We start from the raw sequence: 27,723 nt of genomic DNA, 5'->3' as shown, positions 1-27,723 counted from the left end.
AGGCTGTGTCAGATTTTCTTCTTTTTAAAGATTTCTGAGTCAGACAAAGGCCTGTCTGCAGATCCAGCCCCAAGGTGCCAGGTGATTGACACGTTATCCCCAGGCCACGATCTGCTGTGATCAGAGCACTTCCACGAGCACTTTATTTTTTATCCATCATTGCAGGACGCTTTAGCTCCTTTCCCCAGATTCTAAACCCCTTCTGCACTGCCACCTCTTCAGGCAGAGGGGATGTGACACGTGTGGGATGTCCTGCCCTGCTCCCAGCTCCACTCAGCAGAGAGGGAGGGCAGTTTGGGCTGTACCGTTTCTGCAGGAAGTCCTTGGTGGTTGCCAGGATGTAGGTCTCCACATTGTGCCCTGTCAGGTTGTAAAGTGTCCGTGTGGAGAAGGTCCTTCTGTGAGGAGGAGTGTAATTGGTCTGTGGACATGTCTGAGGGGAGACAAGCAAAGAAAAACTTTAGTGTTTGTGTTTTAACTAAAAACCACCACACTGGGACAAGAATGCTGTCATAGCAGCATTCTGAGCCTCGTTCCTGCAGAGGCTGCTCCTTCCCAAGCCAGGCTGCACGGACACACGGCACAAATCCCTGCACACTGGCCCCAACACATTCAGGGATGTGCTTAAAAACAACCTCTGCTTAAATCTACCCTTCAGTTCTACTGGCATCAGTGGGACCTTGAAATGTGCTTCATGCTATGTAGGAAGATTTTGGCTGAGTTTAGGCTGATCCTACTTAGCAGAGTGACTGCACAGACAACTGCAGAGGGCAAAACAACTCACAGAGCAGAAAACTCTGTGGTGGCCTCAAACTCTCATCTTCCATTTCACAGCAGCTACACTCTACATTTCTGCTTTGCTGTCAGTCACTGGAAATGTTTTCCTGGGCTTCAGAGAAACCTTGAATTAGTCCTGAATATATAATTTAACATGCTGAGGGCCAAAGTCACATCGGTGTTTCATGAGGTTGAAGTGTCCTCCCAGACAGCATGTTAGCTGCTTCCTTCAGCTCATCCATAACAAAAGCCCTGGACTCCCCCATTGTGCATCTGCTCATCTGAATACACAAAATAGCTTCCTCCATGCTGAGGAACACCTGCCTGTGTCTGCTGGAGGTGAGAATCAGCTTTGAACATTATCCCAACTTGCTGGAGAAATTATGCCAACACTTTTAATGATGTGAAATTAAGTGTATGTCCAGAAAACTCTACAGAATAGCTGCATTTTAAAGAATGACTAGAAACATTCAGCTAAGTACATCCTTTATGCTAAAAGACATCACATTGTGCCATGAGTTTATTTGCTATGGAAAAAAAGCTGAGGACAGGTGAACAGCACTGGAGGGAGGAGAGCTCAGCCCCAAACTGAACTGTAAAATTGTAACACCCTTGGGGAAAAATCTGATTTTTCCACATGTGCATGCAAACCCCAGAAGTACCCATATCTGGCTCTGTAGGTACCACTGTAATGCAAACAATTAATATTATTAATCATTAATATTTAGAAGAAGGAGCAGATCTGGAGTTCGCATAAATTCTGAAGAGCAAGCAGCAAAAGTAGCTGTGATTTTATATCGTGACAGTGCTTGCATAAGATGAAATCTTCCTCTTAAACACATGCTCACCTCTGTCAATCATACAACACTCAAAAGCACCATTAAACCTTTTCCCACCATAGGGAGCAAGGCAGGGATGTTAGGGTGTGAATCTTCTGAGGATGCTGTTTCCTTTCCTCTCCCCAAACTGGAGCAGACAGTGGTTATCCAGTGTACAAATTCAACAAGGCCAAAGAGAGACAGGAGGACTCAGAATGCTGAATCTGCCTCAGCATCATGCCAGCCACTCCCAGCAAACAAGGCCCTCAATTATCCCCCAAGCCCCCTCACTTTTGGGTTTATCCAAGTTACCTGGATGCCATCTGTGCAGTTGCAGGCAGAATACTTAGTTCTCTGGTTTCCACTGGTAATCCACTGGCCAAGCATGTCCTCTGTTAAACACTGCCTGAAAAGGAACACATTTTCCTCTGAGGCTCTCCGTGCTCAGGTGTGCAAACCAAGCTAATTGCTGTCATGTTTAATGACAGCAAGGCTGGCAGTTGAGCAGCTCCAGCAAAAAAGCAGAGCTTCTTGTCAGCTCTGGGTGGTTCAGGGAATCCCCAGCGCCCTGCTGCCTCCTGTGCCCCTTGGCAGAGAGCCCTCCCTGCTGTTCCCTGTGCCTGGATTTGCTCAGCTATCAGATGGAATCCAGGCACCACTTCATTCCTACAGTGGACAGGGCAAGGAATTGGCACTCAGAGGCCAAAAGCATCTGAAACCAAGCCAGAAATAAGGGCTGTTGCTGTGGCAATCCCTGGGCACCCCTGTGATTTACCCTGGACAGTCACTGCAAACACCCAGGGTTAATATTTGCCTGCACGAGCATTCGAGTCCACCCAGGATTTCACCACCCTGAGAATTTATCTGCAAAGCCCAAAACAAACCAGCCCTCGTGGCACAGCTTCTAGACAGAGGTAACAAACACTGTGCTGAGAACTTGCTGTGTGTGCTCACGTTATAATTGGAATTATTGGGGCGGCAAGGACCACTTCCCAGAGAGGAGAATTGCTCGTTTTCATCCTGGCATCCTGCCACCAACAAAGCTGCTTCCTTATCACTCCCAATAATGCAGGAGTCCAATGCATGAGAATTTTGCTGATGATCAAAGATGGTTATTAAGGTCTAATGGCTAATAGTGTCATGCCAATTCTCTTGCAGGTTTGGAGTTTAAGTGGAAAAAACCCCAAGAACAACTTACGAATTGCTTTCATTCATGCACGTGTTATCCGTCCCAGGGAAAGCCAGCATCGAAGAAACTAAAGCAGCTGTGGTTTCATTAAAATTCCTAAGAATTAATGAAGAAAAACAGAAAACAGGAAAAGGTTCAAAGAACTTCCACTACCACTGTGCAGAGAAAAACTGTGTTTGAATGAAACAGGATTTAAGGTGTTGAATAATTGAGTATTTGTGGAAGCAGCACTGAGGGACACGCAGTATATGAGGACAGTCACACAGGTTTAGAAGGAGCCCTCATCACCTCAGCTACTCCAGGGATTTGCTGCCTCTAGATCCAAGCAAGATACTTTTGGACAATCAAGATTCTCTTTATGGGGAAAAAGAATTTTTCAGGCACTTTCCAATTTTCAGACACTGCTTGCAGCCCTGTCTCAGTCAGGTCTCTCATCTGTGACACCTGCTTAGTTCTGACCATTCAAGAAGATTGTCCTTGGTTCTGCCCCAGCTCTCCAGCAATGATCTACCAGGAGAAGCAGGGAATGTTAGGAACAGAGGACTTGGACATGCAGCTCTGGCTCATACCCCATCTAGCAGGAGGAAAGGTGTGAGGTATCCTGGGAAGAACACCTAGAGCAGATGGCTTTAGAGCTAAATTTTATATTTCTGACTTTGAGCTGAGAATTACTAGAGAAGAAAAGAAGTTCACAACGTGAAAACAGAATGATACCAATTGTAGTTCTTTTGGTAACAGGATCTTTAAGGAGAATGAAATAATGCAGTGGTGACATCCTGAGGACCCTGGAAAAGCACATGTTCTTCCAATTGCCTGTGTGCCTCGGACCAGCAGGGCCTGGCCAGGAAAGCACATCCTGTGCTAACAGAGAGGGCAATGCTCACAAGATGGATAGAATTTGTTCCTAGAATTGTAATGTTGGAGGCAGCTGATGTGGCTACCTCATTTCATATTGGGGGAACAGCATTATGTATATATTAAGAAATGTATATATTAAGAAAATCCCTATGGCTGTTATGGGGCTGAAGGACTCCAATGGGAAACGCCAAGAACATTCCTCAGACATTTCATAGTTAAATCCAACCGAGAGGTTGTTTTTTCTGAAGCTTTCTGGTCTGAGCCAAGCCATCTCCTCAGAGATCCCTTGGGAACAGGGTATCTCTGTGTTGTCTGCACAACATAACTACATATCCTATGTGTAGGAAATAACCCTGAAGGGCTCATTCTGACCCAAGGGGAGTCGGGGTGAGCAGCACTCACCCGAAGAAATCTGCCTGGTCAGCCGTGCCATAGAGGGAGGGGGACAGCAGCAGCTCGGGGTACTCGGTCTCCTTGGTCCTCAGTGTCCCCAGGCCCATGGCAGCCATCACAAAGAGCACGGGGAGGATGACCTGGGCGATGAAGCCGCGCACGTCGCGCCGGGTGTGGTGGAACCTCTTGATGAACAGGGCTGAAGTTCTCTTCAGCAGCAGCGGCAAACCCCGCAGGCTCTTGGACCTGATCAGGAGCTGGTCTGGACACAAAGGTGGGCATTTGGTCATGGCTGAGCACTTGTGCAATGCAGGGAAGTGATGGTTAGAGCACTCTGGGAGGGTGTTTCACTTCCTGCACACGTTTACAGATGGCAAATCCAAGGATCAGGAATGGGACAGGGCTCCAGGCATCAGCTCATGTAACGCCAGTTTCTTTTGTTAAATTTCAAATGTGCACATGTAGTGACTTTCATTGTGCATTTCCTTGCAAGAGGAACACAGGCTTCCAGATTATTTAAGTTATCTACATCCTACCTATCCAGCTGCAAGTTACAGAGGAAATGTATTTTTCTTTTAGATTTGCGAGCTGAAATTTTTCATAATTTAAAAAGCAGGTCCTCAGAAAAATAAACCACAAAATTAATCCTGAAATAAGAACACAAGCACAAGCCACTGGGCCTCTTGCATGGACAGCTTTTGTGGTATACTAAAAGCAGAGCCAAATCCTGTGCCAGCTATTCTTCTTTATGAAATATTAACCTATAAAATACACCATGAAGCAAATCCTTTTCAGCCTTTTTTAAGGGTGGAACAAAACACTTTTCTACGAGTGACTGTTTACAGTAACATTTACAGTGCAGGTCAGCTTTGAAAAGTACAAAAATACCTCTGTGTTGTCCCTTGGATGCCTCCCTAACTATAAATGGTATATTTGTAAGTACAAAACAATGTTTCTAAGCCAAGAAAACATTGCAGCCAGGTATGTCTCATTTTTGGGCCACCTTTAGGAGGTCTCAGACCCTCAGGGATAGTGGTGTAGCTTGGTTCTCTTCTGAATCTACCCCACTATCTGCTCCCTTGGGCTCCTTTACCAAACTGCAGTGTCTGGGGCACAGCAAAAAGCAGCAAGGAGGATGCAGCTCAGAGTTGTGCTGCTTTTCAGACTAAGAGATATCCACAAAGTTTCTTTCCAATTCTACTAGTTATGGGGAAATAATCCTCTACATCTATGATGGCAATTACTTTCACAGGTACACATTTACTCTTTCACCCACATGCTGTATTTGATTAGATGAAGACCTGGATCAATTTAAAGGAAGGCAGATGCAAACAAAACCCCTTTAGGAATTTATCCTGTGATCCAGACTGTTCCAAAATAGGGGATCTAAAGGACTGATGACTGCTGTTTTTCCAGTAATTTATAGGGTTTGTGATTCCTGGCTGGGTGAAATGTGGTTTTCAACAAAGAAAGAAGACAGGGAGCTCAAATCAGTCTATCTGTCAGCGTTTGCATCTGCAGTAAATCTGGAATAAACCCTGTAGGTGATTGAGTACCGTCTCTTTCTGTGAAGGTGTCTGTGCTCAGAGACATTTCATCACCACTGACTCCAGGCAGCTGGTGGGGCAGTGCAGCATCTTCTTGCTGGTCCTTCACTAGCTCTTTTGTCAGATTGAGGAACACCTAGAGAGCAAGAAAATATGAAGGAAAATTTGTCTAAATGACTCCATTTACCAAAACAATTATCAGAATCCGCTCTCCTGCTTTGTAGCTGTAGTTGGTGCAGCATTTATGTACTAGAATCCTCTTTCTATCCCCTTTGTGCTCCGTGAGAGAAATTAACTTTTTTTCCATATAAAATTGTTGTCCAGCTCCTTGTCACCTCCTGTCTCTGTTCTGCTGCAGCAGTGGAAACTCAAAACTGTTTCCCTGGCATATTTACCCTCTGACTCCTGACAATGCCACTGCCTCCGTGCTGGGAGTGTGCAGTCATGGCACCTGAGCTGCACATGGGACATGATGTGCAACTTATTCTTGCTGCCTTAGGAAAACACCTTAAAAGAAAGCCAGAAATTCTGAGCAGGGGGGTAACAATCTCCCTCCCTTCCTTCTACAAGACAAGGGTCATCACTGCTCATCATTTAGTTTTTATTTCTGATGCAATTAAATGTGTTTATTTGACCAGAGATTTCCCATGGGCAGAAAGGTGCCTGTGTTACTCTCCTTAGTCTAACTCCATTTTCTGGGTAAAACATCAAAAAGCTGTCAACAAGGTGAGACAGTGCATTAGGGTATGTATAAATTTATAGATGCATCTACACACTCATGTACACCTAAGTGTAACCCCTTCCTCTCTGCTGAAACCCTCACATAATTCCTAACATTAGAGAGCAGAGCCACACAGTGCTGTGAAATTAATCTCCATGACATTTCAGCAGATCCAGCAGCTCCTGAGCTCATACCTCTTCCACAGTTGTGTTGGAAATACCGTAGCAACCCAGGTGGAGATCATTCAAGCTGGTGTCCAGGGCTCTGAGAAGGGCCTGGTAGGCCCCTGACACCGTGGACTTGAAGGGGGGAAGCACGTACACGAGCTCTCCACCAATATCCTCCTTGAGATAAGCCTCTGGGAGATAGGACTGGATCAAGGAGGTCACTGCTGTGGTGTCACATTCCTCTATCATGTTCTGAAAAAGGAGGAAAACACTCTGTGGTCACTGAAGAGGTTGCAAGGTCAACCTTCCTCCTGTAAGATGTAGCCCGAATCCTGTCCCAGAGCATAACTGGTAAGTGATCTCAGTCCAGCTAGCCAGCATGTCAGGGTAAATATCAAAAGCAGATGAAAGTGGGTTTCTGGCCCTTAAAAAAGGGAGTGTGACACTCTTCTGATCTTGGTCCATCCAAAACCTCACCAGGCTGGGCCAAATCAACCCCTTTGCACTGCTAGAGGTTTGTAACAACAGAGAAAAAGCCTGGCCACCAGAGAGCTTAACGTGGCTGCCAGCACAAACTCACTCTTTTTCCCAGGAAAAATGGGGCTTGTTCATGAGTCTGTTTTCATTTTCTCTGTCTCCAGTGCCAGCAGGCTGGAAGAGAGGATGGTCTCTCATGGTATCTGTGTGCTGGAGTTACCACCAGCACTGGAATAAGTGCTAGCAAGAACAGAGCTCTCCACTCCCTGCAAGCAGAACACTTTGTGTCAGGCCAGACACTTTGGATGGGCTTTTGTCATCTGCTTTATTCCCCTGAACTCCAGAGCTTCATATTCTGCACCCAGCCTTGCCTTTAACCTTCAAGGAGACCCTGTTCTTTTTCAACAAAGCAGAGCACTGACATTCTGTTTTCCCAAGGCCACAGAGATCACTTATCTCCTGCCAATACACCCCTCAGCCAGCCCTGATGACTCCTTTGGAGACAGAGCAGCCAGGAGCTCTAGGACCAGCTCAGACACAGACCTTCTTTTTGGTGAGTGTCAGGTGGTAGCCATCCCCAAAGGTTTCCTTGAGGTAGAAAGGTGAGCCACAACATTTGAGCCCTCCATGCTCCAGGAAGGCGATCCGGTCACTCAGAACTTCTGCTTCGTCCAGGTGATGTGTGGAGAGAATGATGGTTCTGCCTGGAAAACACAGTCACCACTGAATCAACGCCTGGTTTTATGGCAAAACTGGATTTTAAAAGGACTTGGGTTATTTTCTTTCCTTTCTCAAACACTTCTGTATTTCTCTACACAATGGTATCATCAATATCATTGCAGGGGTTCCAGAGCTCCCCCTTGTTCGGGATCAATCCATGGCAAATAAGTCCACGTTGTTAAACCAATGCAATGAATGTTTATAGCCATTTTCTTTTACCACATTCTGGTCAGATCTCTCCTTATCTCAGCAGTGAGAAAGGTGAAAGCCTAGCTGAATGAGGGGACACAGACTATCAGGTGAAAATCAACTGCATTTTTTGGTAATTATTAGTGAAACTGGATGAAAGGCAACAAGAGAGATGAATTTTACAGTACTGTAAGCTGAGTTCTATGGCAAAGTTAGTTTTTAAATGACACTGTGAATTTACAGAAATCAACCAGGATGCACTCTCCAGAACTGCAAAATCCCAGTCTTCCAAATTTTTTCTCTCTCTGGCCTCCAAAACCCCAAATTCAAAGCCACTGGCACCATCTTTGTAAAGACAAATCCCCTTTGTCTGTGGGCAGCATCTCCTCTCATCACAGTACCTTTCTTATTCTTGGAGATGATTTCCCAAATACTCCTCCTGGAGCAGGGATCCACCCCTGTGGTTGGTTCATCCAGAATCACCACCCTGGATCCCCCCAGGAGAGCAATAGCTATGGATAATTTCCTCTTCATCCCCCCAGACAGAGTGCCAGCCAGCTTGTGACGATGGCTGTACAGCCCAGTCTCCTTCAAAGTCCTGGAAAACAGAGGGAAAACAACCTCCAAAATTCATCCTTCGAGCATCTTTTCCAAGCAGGGAATCTGAAAATACCTGAAAAAGAACTGTAACTGCAAATGAAAACCTGCTCAAGTATGGACTGCTCTGCTGAGTGGTCACAGTGTAGAGTCACCCTGCAGCTCAGCCATTGGGATTTTAATTTTAAACGTTTCTGAGGATGTTTTCAAAGTTTTCATCTGACAAGTCAAGGTTAAAGGCTCAACCCCATCAACCAAGACACCAAGATCCAAACTCCCTGGGACGGTCTGGCTGCTTCGTTTCTCCGCAGAACCAATAAAGCCAACGTCATCTTTCTGACTGGTTGATTAAATCTCTTCCCAGGGAAAACTGTGAAGCAACAAGGAGTAGACCCATAGGCCTATAAATTCATCTCCAAATAATTGCAACAGCAGCCTGTAAACCCCCTGGAGAAGAGATTCTTACAGCATAAGTATCAATATATTCCTCTAGTCAGAGCCAGGCACCATTTGAACCCTAAGCTGGAGCTGCAACAAGACCTCCAACCCACAACTTTGAGCTTTGCAGGGGCACTGGCACCACCACCCAACAATTTTGGCAGCCCTCTCTCCCTTCTCCCACCCTGCTACTTTTGTACCTCTTCACTTCTTGGTAGAGCTCGTGTTTGCTGCAATGAGGGACTTTTATGTAGCCATAGAGCAGCAGGTGCTCCTTGGTGGTGAGGTAGTTGAAGAGCACGTTGTGCTGCATGCACACCCCCATGTTCTTCCTGATCACCTCCTGGTCAGTCCTGATGTCTTTGCCGTACACAAAGATCGTGCCTGATGATGTAGGGAACAACCCGGTCAAAATAGATCTGAAGGAGAAATAAATATAAAGGGGGAGTTAGAAAAAGGAGGAAGCCATGGGTAATGTTTTTGTCTGTAGCTGTCACCACTTCCAAGGCTTTCTGGTATCCCACTCCTTCCAGCCAGACACCACTGCCCTCTGTTTCCTGCTGCCCAGCCATGCTCTGGCAGAGCAGAGGCCAATTAACATCCAGGGACATCCTTGTTCCCCTCCATGGGATTGCAAGGGCAAGCTCCAAGCTCACCCTGGCTGCTCCTCACCTCTACTGCTTCAGCCTCCCTCTCCCTAGGTCAGACCATGCATGTCCCACACACTCAGGAATGCCCTTGACTTCCAGTTTAATTACTGGGAATTCATATAATGCAGTTACTCTTTATTCTCTGAGGTTTGCCTGGAGTGTCCAGCCAGCCTCATATTGTAACCACAGCTGAGAGTGAAAACCACCTCTTTGTCTGACCAGCCACAGCAGAGCATGGAAACCTGATTTCACTGCCATTATCCACGAGAAATGGGAGAGGACTTCTGGATGAGACACCTCACAGTGGGCAGCACTTTCATCTGGTTCAAGCAAATAATCACCCACCAAGCAAGAGCTGAGTCAAACTCCCTCTGCTCAGAATAACTGCTTGCACATTACAGCTCATTTTTGGTGCTGTCCTGCAGGGACTAAAGGGAGAAGATGCATCTCAGACTGCCCTTCACCTTTGCAGTTTTTTTCTCTCTCCTGGGACTTTTAACATCATTAAAAAGCAGTAACTTGTGACCTTACTCAGGATTTGGAGCCCGTGCTAAATTTCAGGGAGGTTTTATACTTTTCTGCATATCACCTTTGCTACACTTTGCAAACAGAATATGAGGTGAATTGATAATAAGCTGAGGTGAAGCACACATCTGTCTTACTGGTTTTGGCTCTTCTGAGGCTTCTATTTATCAGCTTAATGTTGCTTTCAGAGATATGCACATATATATCAGTGGAGAAATCAAGTTCTACAGGTCTGTTTTAGTGCTGTTATCTAACAAGTCAAATAATAATTTATAAACAGCAAGGCTGAAAGGCCAGTGCATTAATCCCCTGCCATTCCAGCCCAGTCAACACATGACTCTGTACACCTGAAGTGTATATTAAGTTTTCTTGCTAATACCACTTCAGCTTTGGTGTGTGCAGGAGTTCCCTACAGCTTCCAGAACAACCTAACCCCAGGCCATGGAACAAAACACCTGAACAGCTGCTGTGCTGTCCCAGGCATCTCACCAGATTAAAAAAGCATGTTCCTAAGCAGAAAAGCACCTTTTAGAACCTAAAGAACTCTAACAGATGAAGGAACTCCTGAGATCATTTATGAACAAGATGAAACTACACAAGGGATTTGGTCTCATGAAGCACTTTCCTGAGTCTCCTGCTGCTGCACAGCCCCACTTGCCCCCTCGCTCACCCAGCCACACCCCACAGGATAAAAAAGAGCTGCTTTAAAGGATACATACATGGTTGTAGTTTTCCCAGCTCCATTGTGTCCCAGCAGGGAAGTGATATTCCCTTCATAAAAGTTGAGGCTGAGGTTGTCCACTGCAGCTTTGGATCCATAAACCTTTGTTATGCCGTGGAGGGAGACTCCCAAGGTGAGGTCAGTGGGCTCTGGTTCCACATGAGGGTGGGGGGCACCTTTGACACCAAAGAGAGGGGTCAGGGACAGTTACTACAGTGCAGCAGGTGTTGTGCTGCTTTTCTCATCTCAGAGAACACCAAATTACAGCAAAGGCAGGTGCCTTTCAGCTGGGAATATTGAGAACATGTCACTGGAACTGCATCATTTTGAGCTCTCTGGGATTTTTCCTTCTTACTTCTGAAGCTTCTAATAACTCCTGACAACAGGCATTAATCACTTCTGAAAAGGTCTCATATTTAGGTGTTTCAGAGCACCTAACTTTATTTATACTAAACAAGCACAGAAAATTAGAGGACACGAAGAAAAAACTACAGAGTTATTTCCAATTAGGTGGAACCAGCAAGTTTTTATGTGTTATCTCAAAATTTTACAGGCTAAATATTTAAAGAGATAAGCAATGATGTGCCAAGTGGAAACCTGTATTTGCTTGTTGAAACAAAAGTGTATTTCTACACATAGAGACAGGCGTGGACTGTCCAACTACAACACACATGAATATGTGTGTGAAAATCAGTACTGACTCTCCACAACAAAGAGGAAAAATAAAATTTAAGGGCCAAATCTGCATTCATGTGAATGCCAGCTTTCAATTTTTCCTGTGCTTCAAAATAATGATCAGTGGTGTTTTCTGAGTATGGTGCCCCTTCACAAATTTGGCTTTGTTTACCCAAAATATAAGTTATTATTGCTACTCCATCTAGTATCCACTTACATATTTTATTGGGGAGGGTGGCTTCTTTCCTTAACATCAGCTTGGAGAAGAGCATGCCTCTTTGTTTCTCATTCCAGAAGGGCAGGTAGCTGTTGTATTCAATCCAGTAAGATGGAAGCAGTGGGAAGTACCAGGGAGCAGCCATGCCATATCTACCTGCAGGAACAGGAGTCTCCTTCAGGTATCTGCTCCTCAGCAAGTACCACTGTTGGGGTGCACTTAAAATAGAAAAAGTTCACTTCACAGAGATTTCTTGATGTGTTCATGCACTACCAGGACTTGGTAGAGAGTTTTTCTGTTTGGCACAATAGGAAGCACTCACTAATTTGTTATTCAGAGTAACTCCATGGCTGGAGGGCAGGAGAACTTTACATTTTCCACTGGGTAGATTTCTGTATGCCAATGGACTGCTTCATTAGGTGGGGAAGAAAAGCAAAAGACAAATGTACTGGCTCTTGCCCAAGGCAGGAATTACTTTTTGAAACCAAATGATGTAAGTGACACAGCTAGAAATCATTCAGCTGACAAATGCAGTCTAACATGCTCCACTCTCATCCATTAGACTGCAATCCCACCCTCCTGTGCCCTTGGCTTCAGCTTCTTCAGAAGACCCACCAACCCATCTGATAGGTTGAAAAACCCTAATTCTCCCTTGCTCTGCTCTCTCTCAGTGCCATTAATAGGCTCAGACATCCACAAAGTTGTGCTCCCTTTGGTCTGGGACAGAGGGTGTGCACTGTGTCACTGCCCCAGCCAGCTCTGTTCATTGTTCTCCAAAAGAGATGCTACAGCACCACCCTCAATGCTTTGCATCCCTACCTGGAAAAACATTCCTTATGTACCACCCCAGGATGAAGTAAATGAAGGAGTCTATCAGAATGAGCCAGCACATCCAGCCAAAGGAAGTGTTGTCTCCAATCATTGGGGACTTGTACATGTTGTCCCACTGCAGTCCTGCAGAGAAGAATTGAGAAATACAATCAGAGCCCATCTCAGGCAGTGAAATATCACCCCCAGGAGAGCTTGAAGCCTGGCTTTGTCTGCCATAAACTCACCTATGCCCTGTGCCTCGTAGCGAGCAATGTATTGACTTGCATAACTGAAGGCAGTGGGAGACAACAGACTCTGGGGAATAAACAAAATTGAAAACAAGAAACATTAGAATTAGTCTCAAAGAGAAGTCAGGTCAGTCAACCAATCAAGTACCTCAGTGGGTTATTCCAACAGCCAGAAAAATGAGTGTTGGGTTTGTTTTTTTCCCAGCAGTCACAAGGAGCACTGGACTGTGATGGGAAGTGCTACCTGGTGACAGGCTGAAATGTCTCCTTAGAGCTTGACTTTCTTTTGCTTCCACACCCAGGATGCAACTTCCTCCCCTCATACAGGACTTTATTTTAGGCTTTTGAAATACAGCAGTACTTGAGAATTACCTTATGGAGCCATGTGGTTAATTATTTTGCCACTTGCATTAACAGATGTCATTTCCTGAATTTGGTGACTCAAAGAAAACAAGTCTGGCTTCTAGAACCTAACACCTACCCTAGTCTGCCCCTTGGTAAGAAACAAGGCTTTACATCTACTCCCATGTCTAGGAATTTGAGACACAGGAAGCCAAAGAATGATCTGAGGCAGCAATGAGCAGAGCCAGCCCTGCTACCCAAACCTCTTACTGAGACAGCCTGGCTTTTCAGAGTGGGTGAAAGCAGCCCATTTTCCTTTGCAATCCCAAAGGGGAAAGGACATAGCTCAAACTACTGTGATTCAGCTGGCAGGTGGGAACTCACTGAAATTCCACAAGTAGTGCCTTCAGTCATGGGACACAGCTAATCCCACGTGTCCCTCAAACAGGCCATGGCCAACTCTCCTACTGTGCCTGTCAACACCCACTGATGGAACACAAAAAGACACCCAGCTCCCAACTCCCCTGTGTTTGGGACATGAGATACAGTAAGAGCTGGAGTGCACTGAGGTCCCTGCCTGCACACCATGCCTGGAAATGTGGAGAAGCAGAACTAACCAGGAGGCTCTTGACAGAGAAGCTCAAGTGATTCTCGATGACGAGCAGCACGATGAAGGGGAAGAAGGTGAGGATGTACACGAGGCTGCCCACCAAGGCTGCGATGTTGGTGTTGTTGAAGAAAACACTGATGAAGTAGCTCATTGCTATGATGGACAGGCTGTAGTCCATCAGGTACAGGAACAGGAGTGCTGTGTCTGTTTTGGGAAGGATCTCACCCACTTTCAAAACAACAATGAGGAAGGTGACAGTAATCAGGAGGAAGATGGCACACTCGATGAACCAGGCGATGAAATGGCTGCTGGCATTGACACCCATCATCTTCATGTACTGCAGAGAGGAAGGTCAAAATAACAATCACAAGTGGCATTTGAGAAAAATTAAGAGATCTTTCTGTTGATATTGAATGATTTCTTTTTCCAGCTTCTGGACAGGGCCTGCAATTAGACTGTGCTCGTTCTATCCAGGGACAAACCACGCACAATTCCCATTTCAGGAATGGCCAAGGTTTGCAAAGCAGTCTGTTGGAAAAGAACAGCCCAAACAAGACCTGCAAGGATCAAGAGTCACAGTCCACAAGGTCCAAAGCAGCTTCTGGCCTTAGGCTTGTAACTTTTCTGAAGTCTTTTGGTTATTTGTATTTTTAATAATGATAATTGACACAGTGACTTAAGCTTAAAAGCTCTCAAACGTCTTTGAAACCAGACCTTTTTCTCACACAACCCCAAGACAACAAATAAAAGCTAAATTACTATAGTTACAAGGAAAAAATATTAATTTATGTTAGCTGATGATTAATTCCCCATACTTGCATAAAACTGTAAATTCATATTGATAAATCCAGGAGAAACTAGAGGTGCTGGTGTCTTCTTGTGCATTATTACACAGCTAAAGAGATTAGTGATGCCCTGGTCCTTGGAGACAGTGGAAGTGGTTGCCTAAATTAGAGTAGGGGGCTGCCAGGGAGCACACACAGGGGGTTCATTCATTTTCCACCTCATCACAGGTCAGAGTGTCCTTTCTTGGAAGTGTTTTTGGTGAATTTGTTTCCATGGTGTTGGATAAAAAACAAATCTGCTCAAAGCTTTTGTTGCTTGCTGAAGCTTAGTTTGACAAATTTTTTTGCTGTTCATCTCTGTTGACAGTGATCACACTGAAAACCTGAATTAATTTAATAAATACTCAATGTCATTTCTCTTCCAACAGGCAACCTCAATGAAGAACTTCATTTCAGAGGAGCTGATGTAATATGTAGCACCTTCTGAAATATTAAGTATAATAACTTCAAGGATAGGAAATAAGTCACTTTTCATGTCTTTGTCCCCAGTAGGTATGACTCAAAGTCAATTTTTAGAGAGCTTTAAATCTTCAGAAACCCTGTAATTTTGTGAGGTGCCCATGTATCCTGTGTTCAGCACTGCAAAGCAATATTCCCTCCACTTGAAGGGCAAACACCCTGCATTTCCATGGCTTTGAGCTTGATTATAATGTCAGAACTCACACACTGCAGGTCAAACAATAGCTATCTAGAATATTTTCCTTAATGCTTGTTTTGCTTCATTTAACACTGAACATCAGACACACTAACCACAAATGAGGAAAATCTGTTTATAATTCTGCACACCCCAGAAAGTTTCCCCATACCTCATAAAGCCTCAGATCTTTCTCCTGAACAAGTGTTTTAACAAAATCAGCTATAAACAGCACCCAGGCAGCCATCAGAGCAAATGGAAGAGAGTAGGTCACGCTGGTTAAGAACCTGTAAAAGGCAAAAGCAGGCTTTAGCTGAATATAAAATGTTCTTGGGATTAAGGCTTTATACAAGAATATATTTTTCAGAACAATACTCTGGCACAGGAAAAGACATGCTTATATTTCAAAATGTGGAGTAAAATTAGTAATTACAAAAAAAAGGACTCCTTTGCCATTGCATGGGATTTTCTATTCATCAAACTCCTGAGTGCTCAGAATCTTTTTATTTTTATTTTTATAAGTTGCAGAGGGATTTCCTTGCTCAGCAGCACCACTGGCAGGAGCAGGAAGCACAGTGGCATCTCCTGGCTCTCTGATGGACTGCATTCCATTTGGAAACATCACAACAACCAGCCACAATTCCCAGTTCTGTTCACACATATAATGGCCAAATTTCATGATCAGGCCATATTTCCTGGTGTTGGAGCCTGGATGTGGGTGCTTTCCTACAGATTGTCTTATCACCCCACAGGACAGGCAGACCCAGAACACATTTTGTGGCTCCTTATTTTAATTGAAACTTCTTCCAGTGCCAAATGTGTGAAGGAAAAAAACCCAATGGCCAACAATAAATTTCTCCTTTTGCCATGGAAAGTAAACTTTTATAGTAGGAGATCCCCTTCATTGCATCTGCAGGGCTTATGCTTTCCTCCTTAATTTCTAAACCTGGCTTAAAATCCATAATCAATGTTACTCCTGAAATAATGTACAATAAGAGTGAGAAATGAACATTACATTTGTTTTTAATTTTTTTTTTAACTGTAAAGCTGAAAATGTCCTATAAACCAGCATTTCAGGAAATGCTCCCACACAAATGGAGCTTTACTTATAAAGAACCAAGAAAGGCTCTTAAAAGTTCAGCATAGCCCAACACCTTTTGTGTACTGGTTTATATATATATATATATTCCCTCACTTTTCTCTACAGGATGCTAACTGTGAAATAAAAATTAATAAGCAGGCATTTTGTGTTGACTTCTGCTGGACGCAAATCCAAAGATTTGAGGTGTTTTAATAATTGAGCAAACACTTCCCTCTAAACCCAGGATGGGGAGGGAAACCCAAAGGCAAGTGGTTTTCCCAGCAGCCCAAGAACAAAAAGGAGGAGACAGCACTGGAGTCAGTGTTTCCAGCAGCCAGTTAATCACTGTACAAAACTCTCTCTCAGCAATATCCCAGGAATTTGCTGCTGAACTGGGTTTGGATGCTTCCTGCCTGTATCCTGGTGGGCATCTCACATGCTGCTGCCCTGAGGAGAGGCTATAGGTCCCCAGCTCTCTTCAGTGACAGCTCCCACAGGAGATTTACAGGTCTGCTGTGGCTCCTAAATGGTACCTTATAGCTCCCAAAAAATATTTTGGCTCTTGCAGTTGGCATGGAGGTTTTTCAGTAGGAAAAGCTCCTAGGTCCAGCCTGTCCTTTTGCTCCAAGGGAGACCCTCAGTCAGGGCACAGTGACCCTCACATCTATCAATACTTCTTGCTGAGCATCCTCCAGTGCTCCCTGATGAACACTGAAATCCCTTCCCTGTGTGTTTTCCACTCAGTTTGGCCAAAGCTCATAAACCCAGGCACTGTAAAGCTCATAAACCCAGGCACCCTTTTTCCCCCAATAAATCCATTTTCTAAGTTCTGCTGTATTGTGTGCATGTGAACACCTGCAGAAACAAGCCAAGACTTGTATTTAACCCAATTTCTGCCAAATCCCAACCCCACCATGTGTAGTAAAACAGGCACAGGGAGTTTAATCTGCTGTAAAACCTACAGTTACCACCACGATCCAGGTATAAAAAGAGCACTGAAAACAAAAGATTAGGCAAACCAAACAGACCATCTCAGAGCCAAAAATTCCCTCTTTTGTTCAACTCCTTGGGAAAAAAACTCCAACTGAACAGAATTAAATTATGTTTATGCTGCATGAACATGGTACTAAGGAAACCAGCACAGCTGGTGAACTCCACCAGTCACACAAGATGAGTTGACACAAAACATGAAGGCAACAGCCACCCAAACTTACATATCCTTGTTGTAACAGGGGTAAGGCATTGCCTGCACCTGAACAGCTATTTCCTCTGGTTTCTTGCCAGTCTGCAGTTCAATAATGGCCCTTTCAATGCTGTCCTGGATGTAAATAAAGGCCCTGCTGTAAATCTGGCTCTGGGAGGTGGAATTGTGCGGGCCCACGGTCCAGATGCGCTCCCGGATCCTGTTGGTGGTTTGGGTTATCCTGCTGCTCATTCGGATGGTGTAGTTGAGCACAGGAGGGAGGGACAGGCCCCCACGAACTGAGTGTTCAGAGCTTGAAGGCAGCTTGAAAATGATACCTGGGAAAAGAAAGGGAAAAGGCTTTCCTTTGGAAAAAAGGCTTTTCCAACAGCACAGCAGCAGCACACACACAGATATGCAGGAACTCCTCATTTTCATGAGGTTTCTTCACAGAAATTTTCTATCCAGAGCATTTTTCCTGATATTATATGGAATATATATTTATATATTCCATATATAAAACATATGACAGAATGGAGGACAAACAGGGAAGAAAACTGCTACTATGGGAAAGGACAAATATTAGCAGGGTCTGAAGTTCCAATGGAAGCAGAAGCTTCTATCTACCCCTCAGTTACGACATATAAAACCAAACAGGTCACAGGATTTATGAGTAAATCCTAACTGAGGGCCTTCTTTAAATATTGATACATTAATATCAATAAATATCAAAAAACAAATATAAGTTCCTATTTCCTGCTCCCTCCACCCCTCTGTGCAGTCTGATCCCACCCACAATCCAATCCCACAGATGTGAAAAATGTGACTGAGAAGACCCAGTACACCATTATGGTGCTTGGCTGGAACGTCTCAAGTGATTTATGACCTTCTAATAAATTGAATTGTCTTATATTTGGACTTGAAGATCTTAAAGGTCTTTTCCAACCTGAATGATTCCATGATACCTTTCTTGATTATAGCACCTTTTCCTGTGGGAGCTTGAAAGAAAGTGGCTGCACAAAGATCACCTTGGGGCAGTGGGATTTTATTCAAACTGAGAATTAACCATGAGAAATCAGCAGCTGACCACAGACAGTGGAGGTGTAAGGGAAGTATGAAAAGGTACACAGGTCCCAGACACACTTGCTCCAAATCAACTGCAGTGTGGTGGGAGCTGTTGGTGAAAAGCCAAATATTTTATGCTACATTCCCACACTCTATCAGGCAAATTTAATTTCCAGGGGGATTCAGGACTGTCACATACTTGCAAACAGCTCATTCTTCAGGAAGAGCTCCTTAGCCACCGCTTCCATCTCATCCAGGTCCTGCACTGCCTGAATGCGGTTGAAGGAGACGCAGGAGGAGACGTTCACAGCCAGGGCAGCCAAAGTGTTCAGCTGGTCAACAATGTCAGCGTTGTTCTGCAGCTCCAGCCGGATATCATCTAGGGAAAAACCCCCACAAACAAACCCTCCAGCATCACTACACCCAGCAAAACATCCACCCCATCATTCCACTCCTTCACACCAACAATGACACCAGAAAGGAGGAAAGAAAACAAACCAAACCCATCACACTAAATATGAAGTGTGAAATACATCTCTGCACTCAGCAATGCAATGAAGGCATGCTGTTGACCCAGTTTTTTATGTTAATCATTTGTAACACGCTCGTGAGTTTGCCTTTGGGAGGATGCCAGCAATGGGATGTGACAGCCATCCCAAATCAGAAGTCCCCACTAACCTGCTGAGACTTTGGTGCTCACCATTCCTTCCACCCTCTGGTTGAGGATGTAATCAACTCGCCTTTTGAGCTGCTGTGTCTCAGGGGAGGATGTGCTTTATCCAAGCACATCAAGGCAGAGCTGTGAGTGCTGTGCTGATGTGTGGACTGAGCCTGATGCTGCAGTTAATAAAGATGCTGCTGTTTGCTGGCAGGTTTCAAAGGTGGCTGCATAATGCAAGGTAACTAATATGGAACAGCTGCTGCAGGCACCGTGGCTTTATGGGGAGTTAAGGCAGGAGTTGTTGCTCATGAATAACAGAGATCATCAACAACTGGATGTAAATGACTGCAACAGACCACAGGCACTCTTGGCTGCTGCTGGCCTTTGCTGCCACAGTCCAGATTTATGGTGACATGCCTGGCCACTCACTGCAAAAGCAGGTAGGGACAGCAAGGCCAGGCAGGAAGGGACTGTGATACCCATGCTGTGTACTCACAGGGAATGTACCCACCACCACTGGCACTGGTGATTCTCACAGTGCACAGCAGCAAATGTCACCTTGAAGGGCCTTGCAAGCCCACCAGAGAACAGCAAACTGCAGCAGAGCATCTCCTGCACTGATGTCTCTGGCTCCATCAGCCTGGGTACATGTATCTGATCCCTGGCTTTTCTGCTCTGGAGAACTTTTCATCTGAACCTCGCTGTGATGCAAGGGAGCTCCCCTCAACATTTCCCAGCTGAGTCCCAGGTAGCTCATTTGAAGTCATAATTACAGCTAAACAGTGTCCTCCAGTGGCCACACACACCGCGGCAAAGCCTCCCATCCCTCCACCCCTTCACACCCAGGAGAAACATCTCTTCACACCAGCACTTTGCTCTCTAAGAGTTTTCCCTGGAAGATTTCTGGATCACAGCTGGGATTGCCTTGCCCTGGAGCCTCCAACATGGGCCAGAGAAGAGCAGACTAAGGGGATGGCTGCAGCTGGCTAACTCTGGAGCTCGCAGACCTGAAGCACAAGTAAGGAAGAGGCCAGCACATCCAGACACACTTACCCAGTTCATTTATCTGACTCAGGAGCTCAGCTGCATCCAAATCCACCATCAGCTTGATAAAAACCTGCACAAAGGGGTTCTGCAGGGCATTCTATCAACAAGCAGAGGAAGACAAAGCATCAGTTTGACCAGAAGCCTTCACTGAGCCTGTGTACAGCCCCTCCCTCTTCACTCTGCATCTGAACGGGGAAATTCCAGCAAGGAGAATGTCACAGAGAGCTCTCTGAGTCCAAGTCAGTGCTTCTTGGAGTCAAGAAAAGATGCCTGCTGAGTCTCCACCAGGCACCAGAGTCCCATCAAAAAAATCATGGATAATTTCAGTTATTCTAGAAGTAAATTTCCCTTGTGTGTGTTTTAAGTTCTGTGAACGCAGGCAGTGCACAACCAAAACTTGGAGATCAGCACAGATTTTTGTTTGGCTGAATATTTCATTATTCTACCAATGACTGCAATCAGCAGAGAATATTTAATTTCACTTTTGCATATTCCACTCTGGATTTTTCTCTTGGTGCCATGGAAATTAGAATTAATTCCAGCCCCTAAAATTAACTGCTAATGCTTTTGGGTTCCAGGGATCTCATTTTTGTAAGAAAAGGAGACAATTTTTCCTACAGAGAATGGGAAACAAGTGTGTGTAACATTACAGTCTACTGCCTTCTGTATCCAAGCAATGCTAGGCTTCTTAAGAAGGGGAAAAAGAAATTTTATTTACATTCACTGAGATACAAAACATCTTCTAGCTCTTATGTGTATACCCAGAACTACATGCTTATTATAGACACTGTTTCATTTTCTGAGAAAGTAATTTCTTGCCTGGTCTTGGCTGGCTGGATCACTCCATCAAGCAAAAAGTTAATTTACAAACTGAAGAGTGTTCCCTGCTCATCTTAGCCCTCCAGCAGGCCCCAGCACGGCCAGGGTCAGGGAGAATATTACAAACAGTTCATTTGAGAAAAAGAGCTTGCAGGGAAGGGTCAGTCAAGAGCATTTCTGTTAAGGGAACAGGCAGGTACAGAAACTGTGAAGTCCAGGACATCCTGAGAGGGGATTCCCCAGCTGACCTCAGGTGTCCCTGGAACCCCAGTTTACTTCAGTGAACAAATCCATCCTCCCAGTTCCCTCCTGGCAAGAGACAGAGGGGAGGTAAGAAGTCATACCTTGATCATTGGAACTGTTTGGTTTAACTTAGTCAGAGAATTCATGATGACAGGAGACTGGTCCAGCCACTCCTGGGACTTCAGGGCTAACTCAGCCATCTGCTCCAGGGTTGCATTTGACTACAAAAGAAGCCCACAACATATAAGGATTAATTGATTCATTACCTTACAGATTTTAACCAATAAATAAATCAATAAAGCACATGAGACCTAATTTGTTTTCCTTAGGATTTTTCCTAGCATCCTCTCATTGATTGGCAGAATGCTCCTTAACACACTGAATTTATGCAAGTATTTAAAAATATTATATTCAGAGCATGTCTTGAATATCTGCTTTCCTTCTACCACTGGCCTTCCTGTGAACAAGCACTGGTTACACCATTAGTCCTGGGAGACACATCTCTCCTACTGGCTGAAAATATGGGGGTGAAACTTCATAAACAACTGTCCTATAAATATTGTCCTATAAATATTAGACCAACAGCAGCTTCTGGAGGGAAGATTCAATCAAAGACAAAAGATGACTCATACAGCCAGCAAGGCAAGTAGGAAAAGATAATTTGATTAATACTCCAAACAGTGAGAAAGCAGCTTCCCAGGGAAACAAGGCTGTGCTAGATAAATTACAGCCCTTTGGAGTGGGTGTATCCTGATGTCCTGAAACAGAGCCATACCTTTCCCATGATTGCTCGAGTTTCTGGGGTATCTGGTGTGAAAAGGATCTTCCCAAGCACCATTGGTTTTAAGAAAGACCAAATCAAAGCTCCAGTCGGGGTCTTGACCAGGTCCAGGTAAAAGGATAAGCAAAATGGGGCTGCAAGAGGAGAAGAGCAAACAAATTGCACAGAGAACAAACAGACCAGACACAAGAAACCTACCAGTGGGTTTTCTCTCCCGTCTGCCCAGTTTGTTGCTGTGGCCAGTGAATGACTTCAGGGCTCTCTTCACTGACTGATCTAATGCATCTTGACAAAAGCAATCCACCCCGGAGATCTCCTGTTGCTGAACTCAAGACAACAAGAGTCTGGCTGTTTGAGCCAGCATTATCTGCTTGGAGGTTAAATGGAGTTTTGTGAACTCAGAGGAGCTAATAATGTCAGTACAGTCAGAAAAACTACTCATCAAGAAAAAGCAGTGACCTGTCGAGCCCTAGGACCAGATCATCAACAAATGGGAGACAGTGCAGTGTCAAGCACTGCTCTGCTGCACAGGCAGTTTTCCCTTTGAACATTTATGGAAATAAACCATCAATAATTAGGGCAGTGCAGATCTTCAGCTACCATAAATAATGAGCACTTACAGCCCTCAGAGACATATGGAGAATAGCTCAGCACTAGATCTGTCTGGAAATGGCAGAATTCAGCTCTGAAACATTTGTGCCCTAGGGAAAAGCCAGACTTACTGGAATCCTGAGGAATCCCATATTTCCTCATCAGCTTTTGGACATAGACGTCCTCTGCATGAGAACTGTTGTTTATGGGGTCCCCAAAGTCTGGAAGCAAAGACTCAAAAAACAGGGGTGTGATCTCCTGGTTGCAGAGGACTTTTGACATGGATTTAAATGTGCCATGTGTTATCCTGAAGTTGTTTGGTTTAAATAACACCTGCAGAAAAGACAAAACACAAATAAAACCTGCACAAACAAAGCACTCCACTTGGAGAGAAACAACAGAATGAGAAGGAAAGGACTGAACATTTTTATACTGCTTTCTTACGAGAAGTTTGCCTTTATAAAAATAGGAACTTTCCATGGAAATTATGCATTTTTTTGATTATGACAGAGGTGGTACATTTATTTCCAGGCGTGACAGCTAATGTAGGAAGTGCCTACAACATGTGCAGAGAAATTCCCTATCATGTGTGCCTGGTGACATTCACACACCTGGGTTACAACACAGATTTGTCACGTGGATCTGCACATCACTGTCCCCATCTAGTCCAGGGCTGCACGTGGCTCTGCAATGTGCAGGCAGAATGATGACCAGGAAGGATTCCTGTCACTTGTGTTCTCCTGGACTATGGATCAGAGATGGATTGGACACCATGCTGGATGGAGGCAGTGCACCCTGGAGTTACTGCAGCTGTCAGAGCTGTAATGGGTTTGTACTGAATGTTTTGGGCAGTCTCGAGGCTTTGGGTGTGATCTAATGCACACTAAAGCTGAGGCAGTTTTTTGCTGCTGATTTTGGTGGGTTTGCCTTTAGTGGGCAGTTCTCCAGCTGTTTGCACCAGCTGATCCTTCCAGTATTTTGCTGGAAGTTCTCCCTCCTTCAAGACATTCTTGCTCCAAGTGTTTCTCTCACAATATGCGTTCCCCACTCATGAGCACATGATGGTCCCACTGCTCCAAATCAAAACTATCCCATGAAGGCAACACAGAATCACAGAGTGGTTTGGGTTGGAAGGGACCATAAAGCTCATCTTACTCCAACCTCCTGCCATGGGCAGGGACACCTTCCAGAAGGGACACCCAACCAGTCTGGCCTTGAGCACTTCCAGAGGTAAGTCTGAGAGAGCTTTTTCTCAGAACATTGTTGCTCTGAAACAGGATCTATGGTTTAATGCACCTGTGGCTTTTAGGGTAAGAAATTACTGTGGAAACCATTTCAGTGGTTATTTTGCCTCAAAAGCAGATGCAGACTACACATACCTTAGTCAGTGGCGTTTTCCTGGACTGTCGGAGCTTCTTCAGGGAATGAATAGCTTGTAGCAATGGATCAATGCCAGATTCAACCTGGTGTCTGAAATATTTCATTTTTGTCAGAAGGCCTAACATCTTGTCCATGGGTTTCTGAAGTTCCTTGGGGAAAAACATCTGCAAGAGGCAGGAAGGAAATCAATTACGATGAGCAGGGATCTGCGTGCACAGGCATGCACACGCCCATATTGTGTTAACTCAAACATGAGCACTGTGGGATTTTCAAAGCTGTTAGGAGGCTTTGCAGAGTGGGTGCCCCATGGGAAATGAATGGGATTTGTATTCCTAAATCCCCAAGCACTTTTGCAAACCATTTCCCTGAACATTACATAATCTAACCGTGTGTTTCCAAACACCTACCATTGGGAAATAAGTGTCAGGTACTGGCTGGGATGTGATAAAATCTCTCATTTCACACAGCACAGGTGTCAAACACTATGAGTGACTTTTGACCTGAGCCCAAATTCATTGGCATTGTTATTTAACAACTTTTTTTTGCCCAGGATCACTCCTGTATTTTTAAATACATGCTCACTATTCACTTCTCTGTGAATATTTTCTATAGTTGGGGGGTGGGGACAGGAATTGGAATAATTTAGTAACTTTGTAGTTCCAAATAGACAAAGATATTTTACAGGACTTTTTCCAGGGCTTCCTTTTCAGGGAATCAAAAAATTTAGCTCAGTACCTTATTTTTGGGTCAGCTGGGAGTGTTCAAGAGGTTGTGACAGCACATAAAGGATACTAGCAGATAGGGAGGCATTTAGAGTAGCTGCAGTGCCTTTAAATGAGGTTTGCTGCTTTACACCAGCTGGGATTCTCATTTATATCCACGCTGTCACAGCATGGAGATGCAATAAAAATTGCTGCATGAGCAAAGCGTGATCTTTGGCTTGTGCAAATCAGTGTAGCTTCTGGCCACTGCAATGATATTTTATAACCTTTCAGCCACCACCTGGTGCAGCAAAGACTGTAGGAACCACTCTAAAAATCCAGCACTAACCTTGTATAAGAAATTGTACATGTCCAAGTGTCTCAAGAGGGTGACCCCAAGGAGGTAAGTCCTGCGAGTCCTCTCTGGCAGAGGAAGGCTGCACAACTCCTGCACCACCACTTGCAGCTGTGGGTCAGCAGGATGGGCACTGCAGGACTCCAGCTGCAGCACCTGAGAGATGAGCTGGGTGGCACAAAGGGAAAAGAGAATTGTTAGGGGTGCACTGCACGCTCCACCACGCGTGGATTAATCTTGCCTGGCTGTTGTTCTTTCCACAGGGCCATATTTCAAGCACCCAAGAACCAGAAAATGCCTTCCCATTACTCCTGCTCCCAGGGACAAATCCTAAGGACTGTGTTTTACTACCCAGCTTGCACAGTTGTAAAAGCTTTTGTGGCTTCAATTTCTCATTGACTGATGAATGTGAAGTTTGGAAAAGAGCACGTTCTTTGGGGCCCAGTCCAGACAAGTTAGCTGGGAAGGTGAAAAGCATCTGGAGCTCTGCTTGCAGGAGCAGGAGGCTGAGGAAGGGAAGCTCATCTCTCATCCTGGGAGGGTATTTTTTGGACCCTGAGTGCTCTCACACATTGTGGTTACAAATGTACTTTTCCACCTGGACTGGGAAAACTTCTCAGTGACCAGGACCTGACTGAAGACCCTGCTCAGTCCCCATTAGTGTGTCCCAGAGATCTGTGCCCTGCTTTGGATCACAGCCACCCCTCTCCAGGCAGTGCCTGGCTGCTGGACTGGCTCCTGGTGACAGCCAAAGGGACCAATGGCAGGACTGACAATGCTCCTACTGCATTCCTGGTGGCTTTTCCAATCCATGCTCTGCTGTCTATGCCTGCGGGGTCATCTGTTCTGTCACACACCCAGCAACCTGCTTAGCTGCATTCACTAACAAATTATAGTTTTAATGGTCTGAGCAGTAGACAGCAACAAGATTTCCCAAAAGGATAACAGCAAACTTACCTGACTGCTGTTTTCTGGGAAAGATGCTTCCAGAAGAGCATCAATGCTGGCTGTGGACATTCCTGTTGTGTTTCTGAGGTCCTCCTTGAGCTGGTCCACATTTTTAAACACATCTCTTAACTTTTCTGGAATGAACAGTCAAAGAACAATTGATGTAACAGCTTTCTCCAGACACACAGCAGATCTCAAGCACATAGAGAAGACTTTATACAAAGCATGGAAGTGTGGTATCTCACTGCTGATAAGAAAAAATTTAAAAAATTTGGGGCATACAGTCATTACTTCCTATGTTTTACAGTCTGGTTTGTGGGCTGAAGTTATCACATCTCAGGATAGCAAAATTTGCTCAGATGGAAAGATTTGGTGCTTTCTTTGTAAAAAACAAAACCAGGTGTGGTCTTGAACAGGCTCTAGAAGTATCCCAGATAAAGGATCCCAAGGTCATGGTGTATGGTTATTTCATTAATACCACTTCTTCCTGGCAGCTAGGCAATTCTTGGGATTTCCAGCAGAAAGTGTGATACCAGTGGTGATGTTTACCAACATTGTAAAGAAAATACAGAAGTGTACCTTGCTTGCTGGAGTCTGTTAAACCCTCAGTGATATTCAACATGGAATTCAAAGCAGCCATATATTGAGGAATCTCTTGAAAGAAAGCAATTTCTGGTACATTTTCTTGAAGCCTGAATTGGAAAAACAAAACAACAAACAAAACTGAGAATATAAAGAGAAGGCAAGAAGTCATTTTATAAACAGAATACTAAAACAGTCTAGCTCAGAGGGAGAGCCTCACCACTTCAGCTGTGCCTGGATGTCTGTGGCATCCCCAATGAGTACATTTTGGAGCTCCTGGGAGACCCTCCTGTGACTCAGTAGGTTGGTCACAAGTTGGCTGCTCAGCTGAGCAGCACGGAGGAGCTGCTCCTGAGACTGGCCCTGCTCACACAGCTCCCCAAAGGGAACCTCAGGGAGGTGGCAGAGCTGCTGGACTGACTTCAAGCTCTCGTAGTCACACAGAAGTGCTGTCAGATCCCGGAGGCGAGAGATCTTCAAAGGACATTTTGAAAAAAGGAAGACAAATGCACAAACATCAGTTAGATGACAGAATTATAAAAGGCAAGCTTTAAAGAGTCTAGCTGTCCCTTTCTGCCTCTCCTCTAAGATTTTAAAATATATATATATATTTAATTCATTCAAAAGGTCTCCAATAGAACAGCTTGTGACAATCACTGTGTGAGCTTCTGGCAGACCTGGCTGGATCTAATAAACCTTGCAAACCTTAAAATGTCATTTCCCCTGCCCAACACACTTAGACAGCAATACTCCATTGAACTTGCCTGTTTACTAATTAATCTTCTCAGAGAACAAATAAATCTACCTTGCACAACAGGTTTAGCCTTTCAGATACCACCTGGTCATCTACTGCAGTACAGGAAGGAGACTTGGCCAGCAGACAGAGCTTCCTCATCTGCCAACCCATGTAAAATTATAGTCCTTTGCTATTATGGGCTTCCCTCTTGTCTGACATCATTATTTACATTATCAGGCTCTTATGGGAAGAATTATCTTCAGGTTTATGCCTTTAAGTACCTGTCACACTGAGGCTCATCATATTATTGTTACAGATATATTACACAGCAACAACACTGCATACTGCTGCATTTTTTAAAAAAGGACTTTTAAATGCTATT

General features: G+C 44.6%; 1 protein-coding gene across 1 annotated transcript in view; it reads right to left on the bottom strand.

The window, feature by feature from the left end:
• The window catches only part of ABCA12 (ATP binding cassette subfamily A member 12), a 78,885-nt gene that overhangs the window by 19,262 nt on the left and 31,900 nt on the right, over positions 1–27,723 (bottom strand). The window contains 26 exon segments of the mRNA XM_015635530.3: positions 306–433; positions 1,908–2,001; positions 2,794–2,880; positions 4,045–4,297; positions 5,592–5,718; positions 6,498–6,722; positions 7,491–7,651; positions 8,258–8,454; positions 9,092–9,310; positions 10,786–10,963; positions 11,680–11,835; positions 12,499–12,633; positions 12,735–12,804; positions 13,697–14,026; positions 15,341–15,455; positions 17,464–17,770; positions 18,697–18,876; positions 20,212–20,302; positions 21,369–21,488; positions 22,043–22,182; positions 22,771–22,972; positions 24,019–24,183; positions 25,070–25,243; positions 26,033–26,157; positions 26,603–26,715; positions 26,826–27,079. Of these exon segments, the coding sequence (XP_015491016.1) occupies positions 306–433; positions 1,908–2,001; positions 2,794–2,880; positions 4,045–4,297; positions 5,592–5,718; positions 6,498–6,722; positions 7,491–7,651; positions 8,258–8,454; positions 9,092–9,310; positions 10,786–10,963; positions 11,680–11,835; positions 12,499–12,633; positions 12,735–12,804; positions 13,697–14,026; positions 15,341–15,455; positions 17,464–17,770; positions 18,697–18,876; positions 20,212–20,302; positions 21,369–21,488; positions 22,043–22,182; positions 22,771–22,972; positions 24,019–24,183; positions 25,070–25,243; positions 26,033–26,157; positions 26,603–26,715; positions 26,826–27,079 (4,346 nt within the window).

The sequence above is a fragment of the Parus major genome, chromosome 7 (assembly GCF_001522545.3).
Source record: "Parus major isolate Abel chromosome 7, Parus_major1.1, whole genome shotgun sequence".
In the NCBI taxonomy this organism is placed as follows: domain Eukaryota; kingdom Metazoa; phylum Chordata; class Aves; order Passeriformes; family Paridae; genus Parus; species Parus major.
This window is presented reverse-complemented; position numbering and strand designations above follow the sequence as displayed.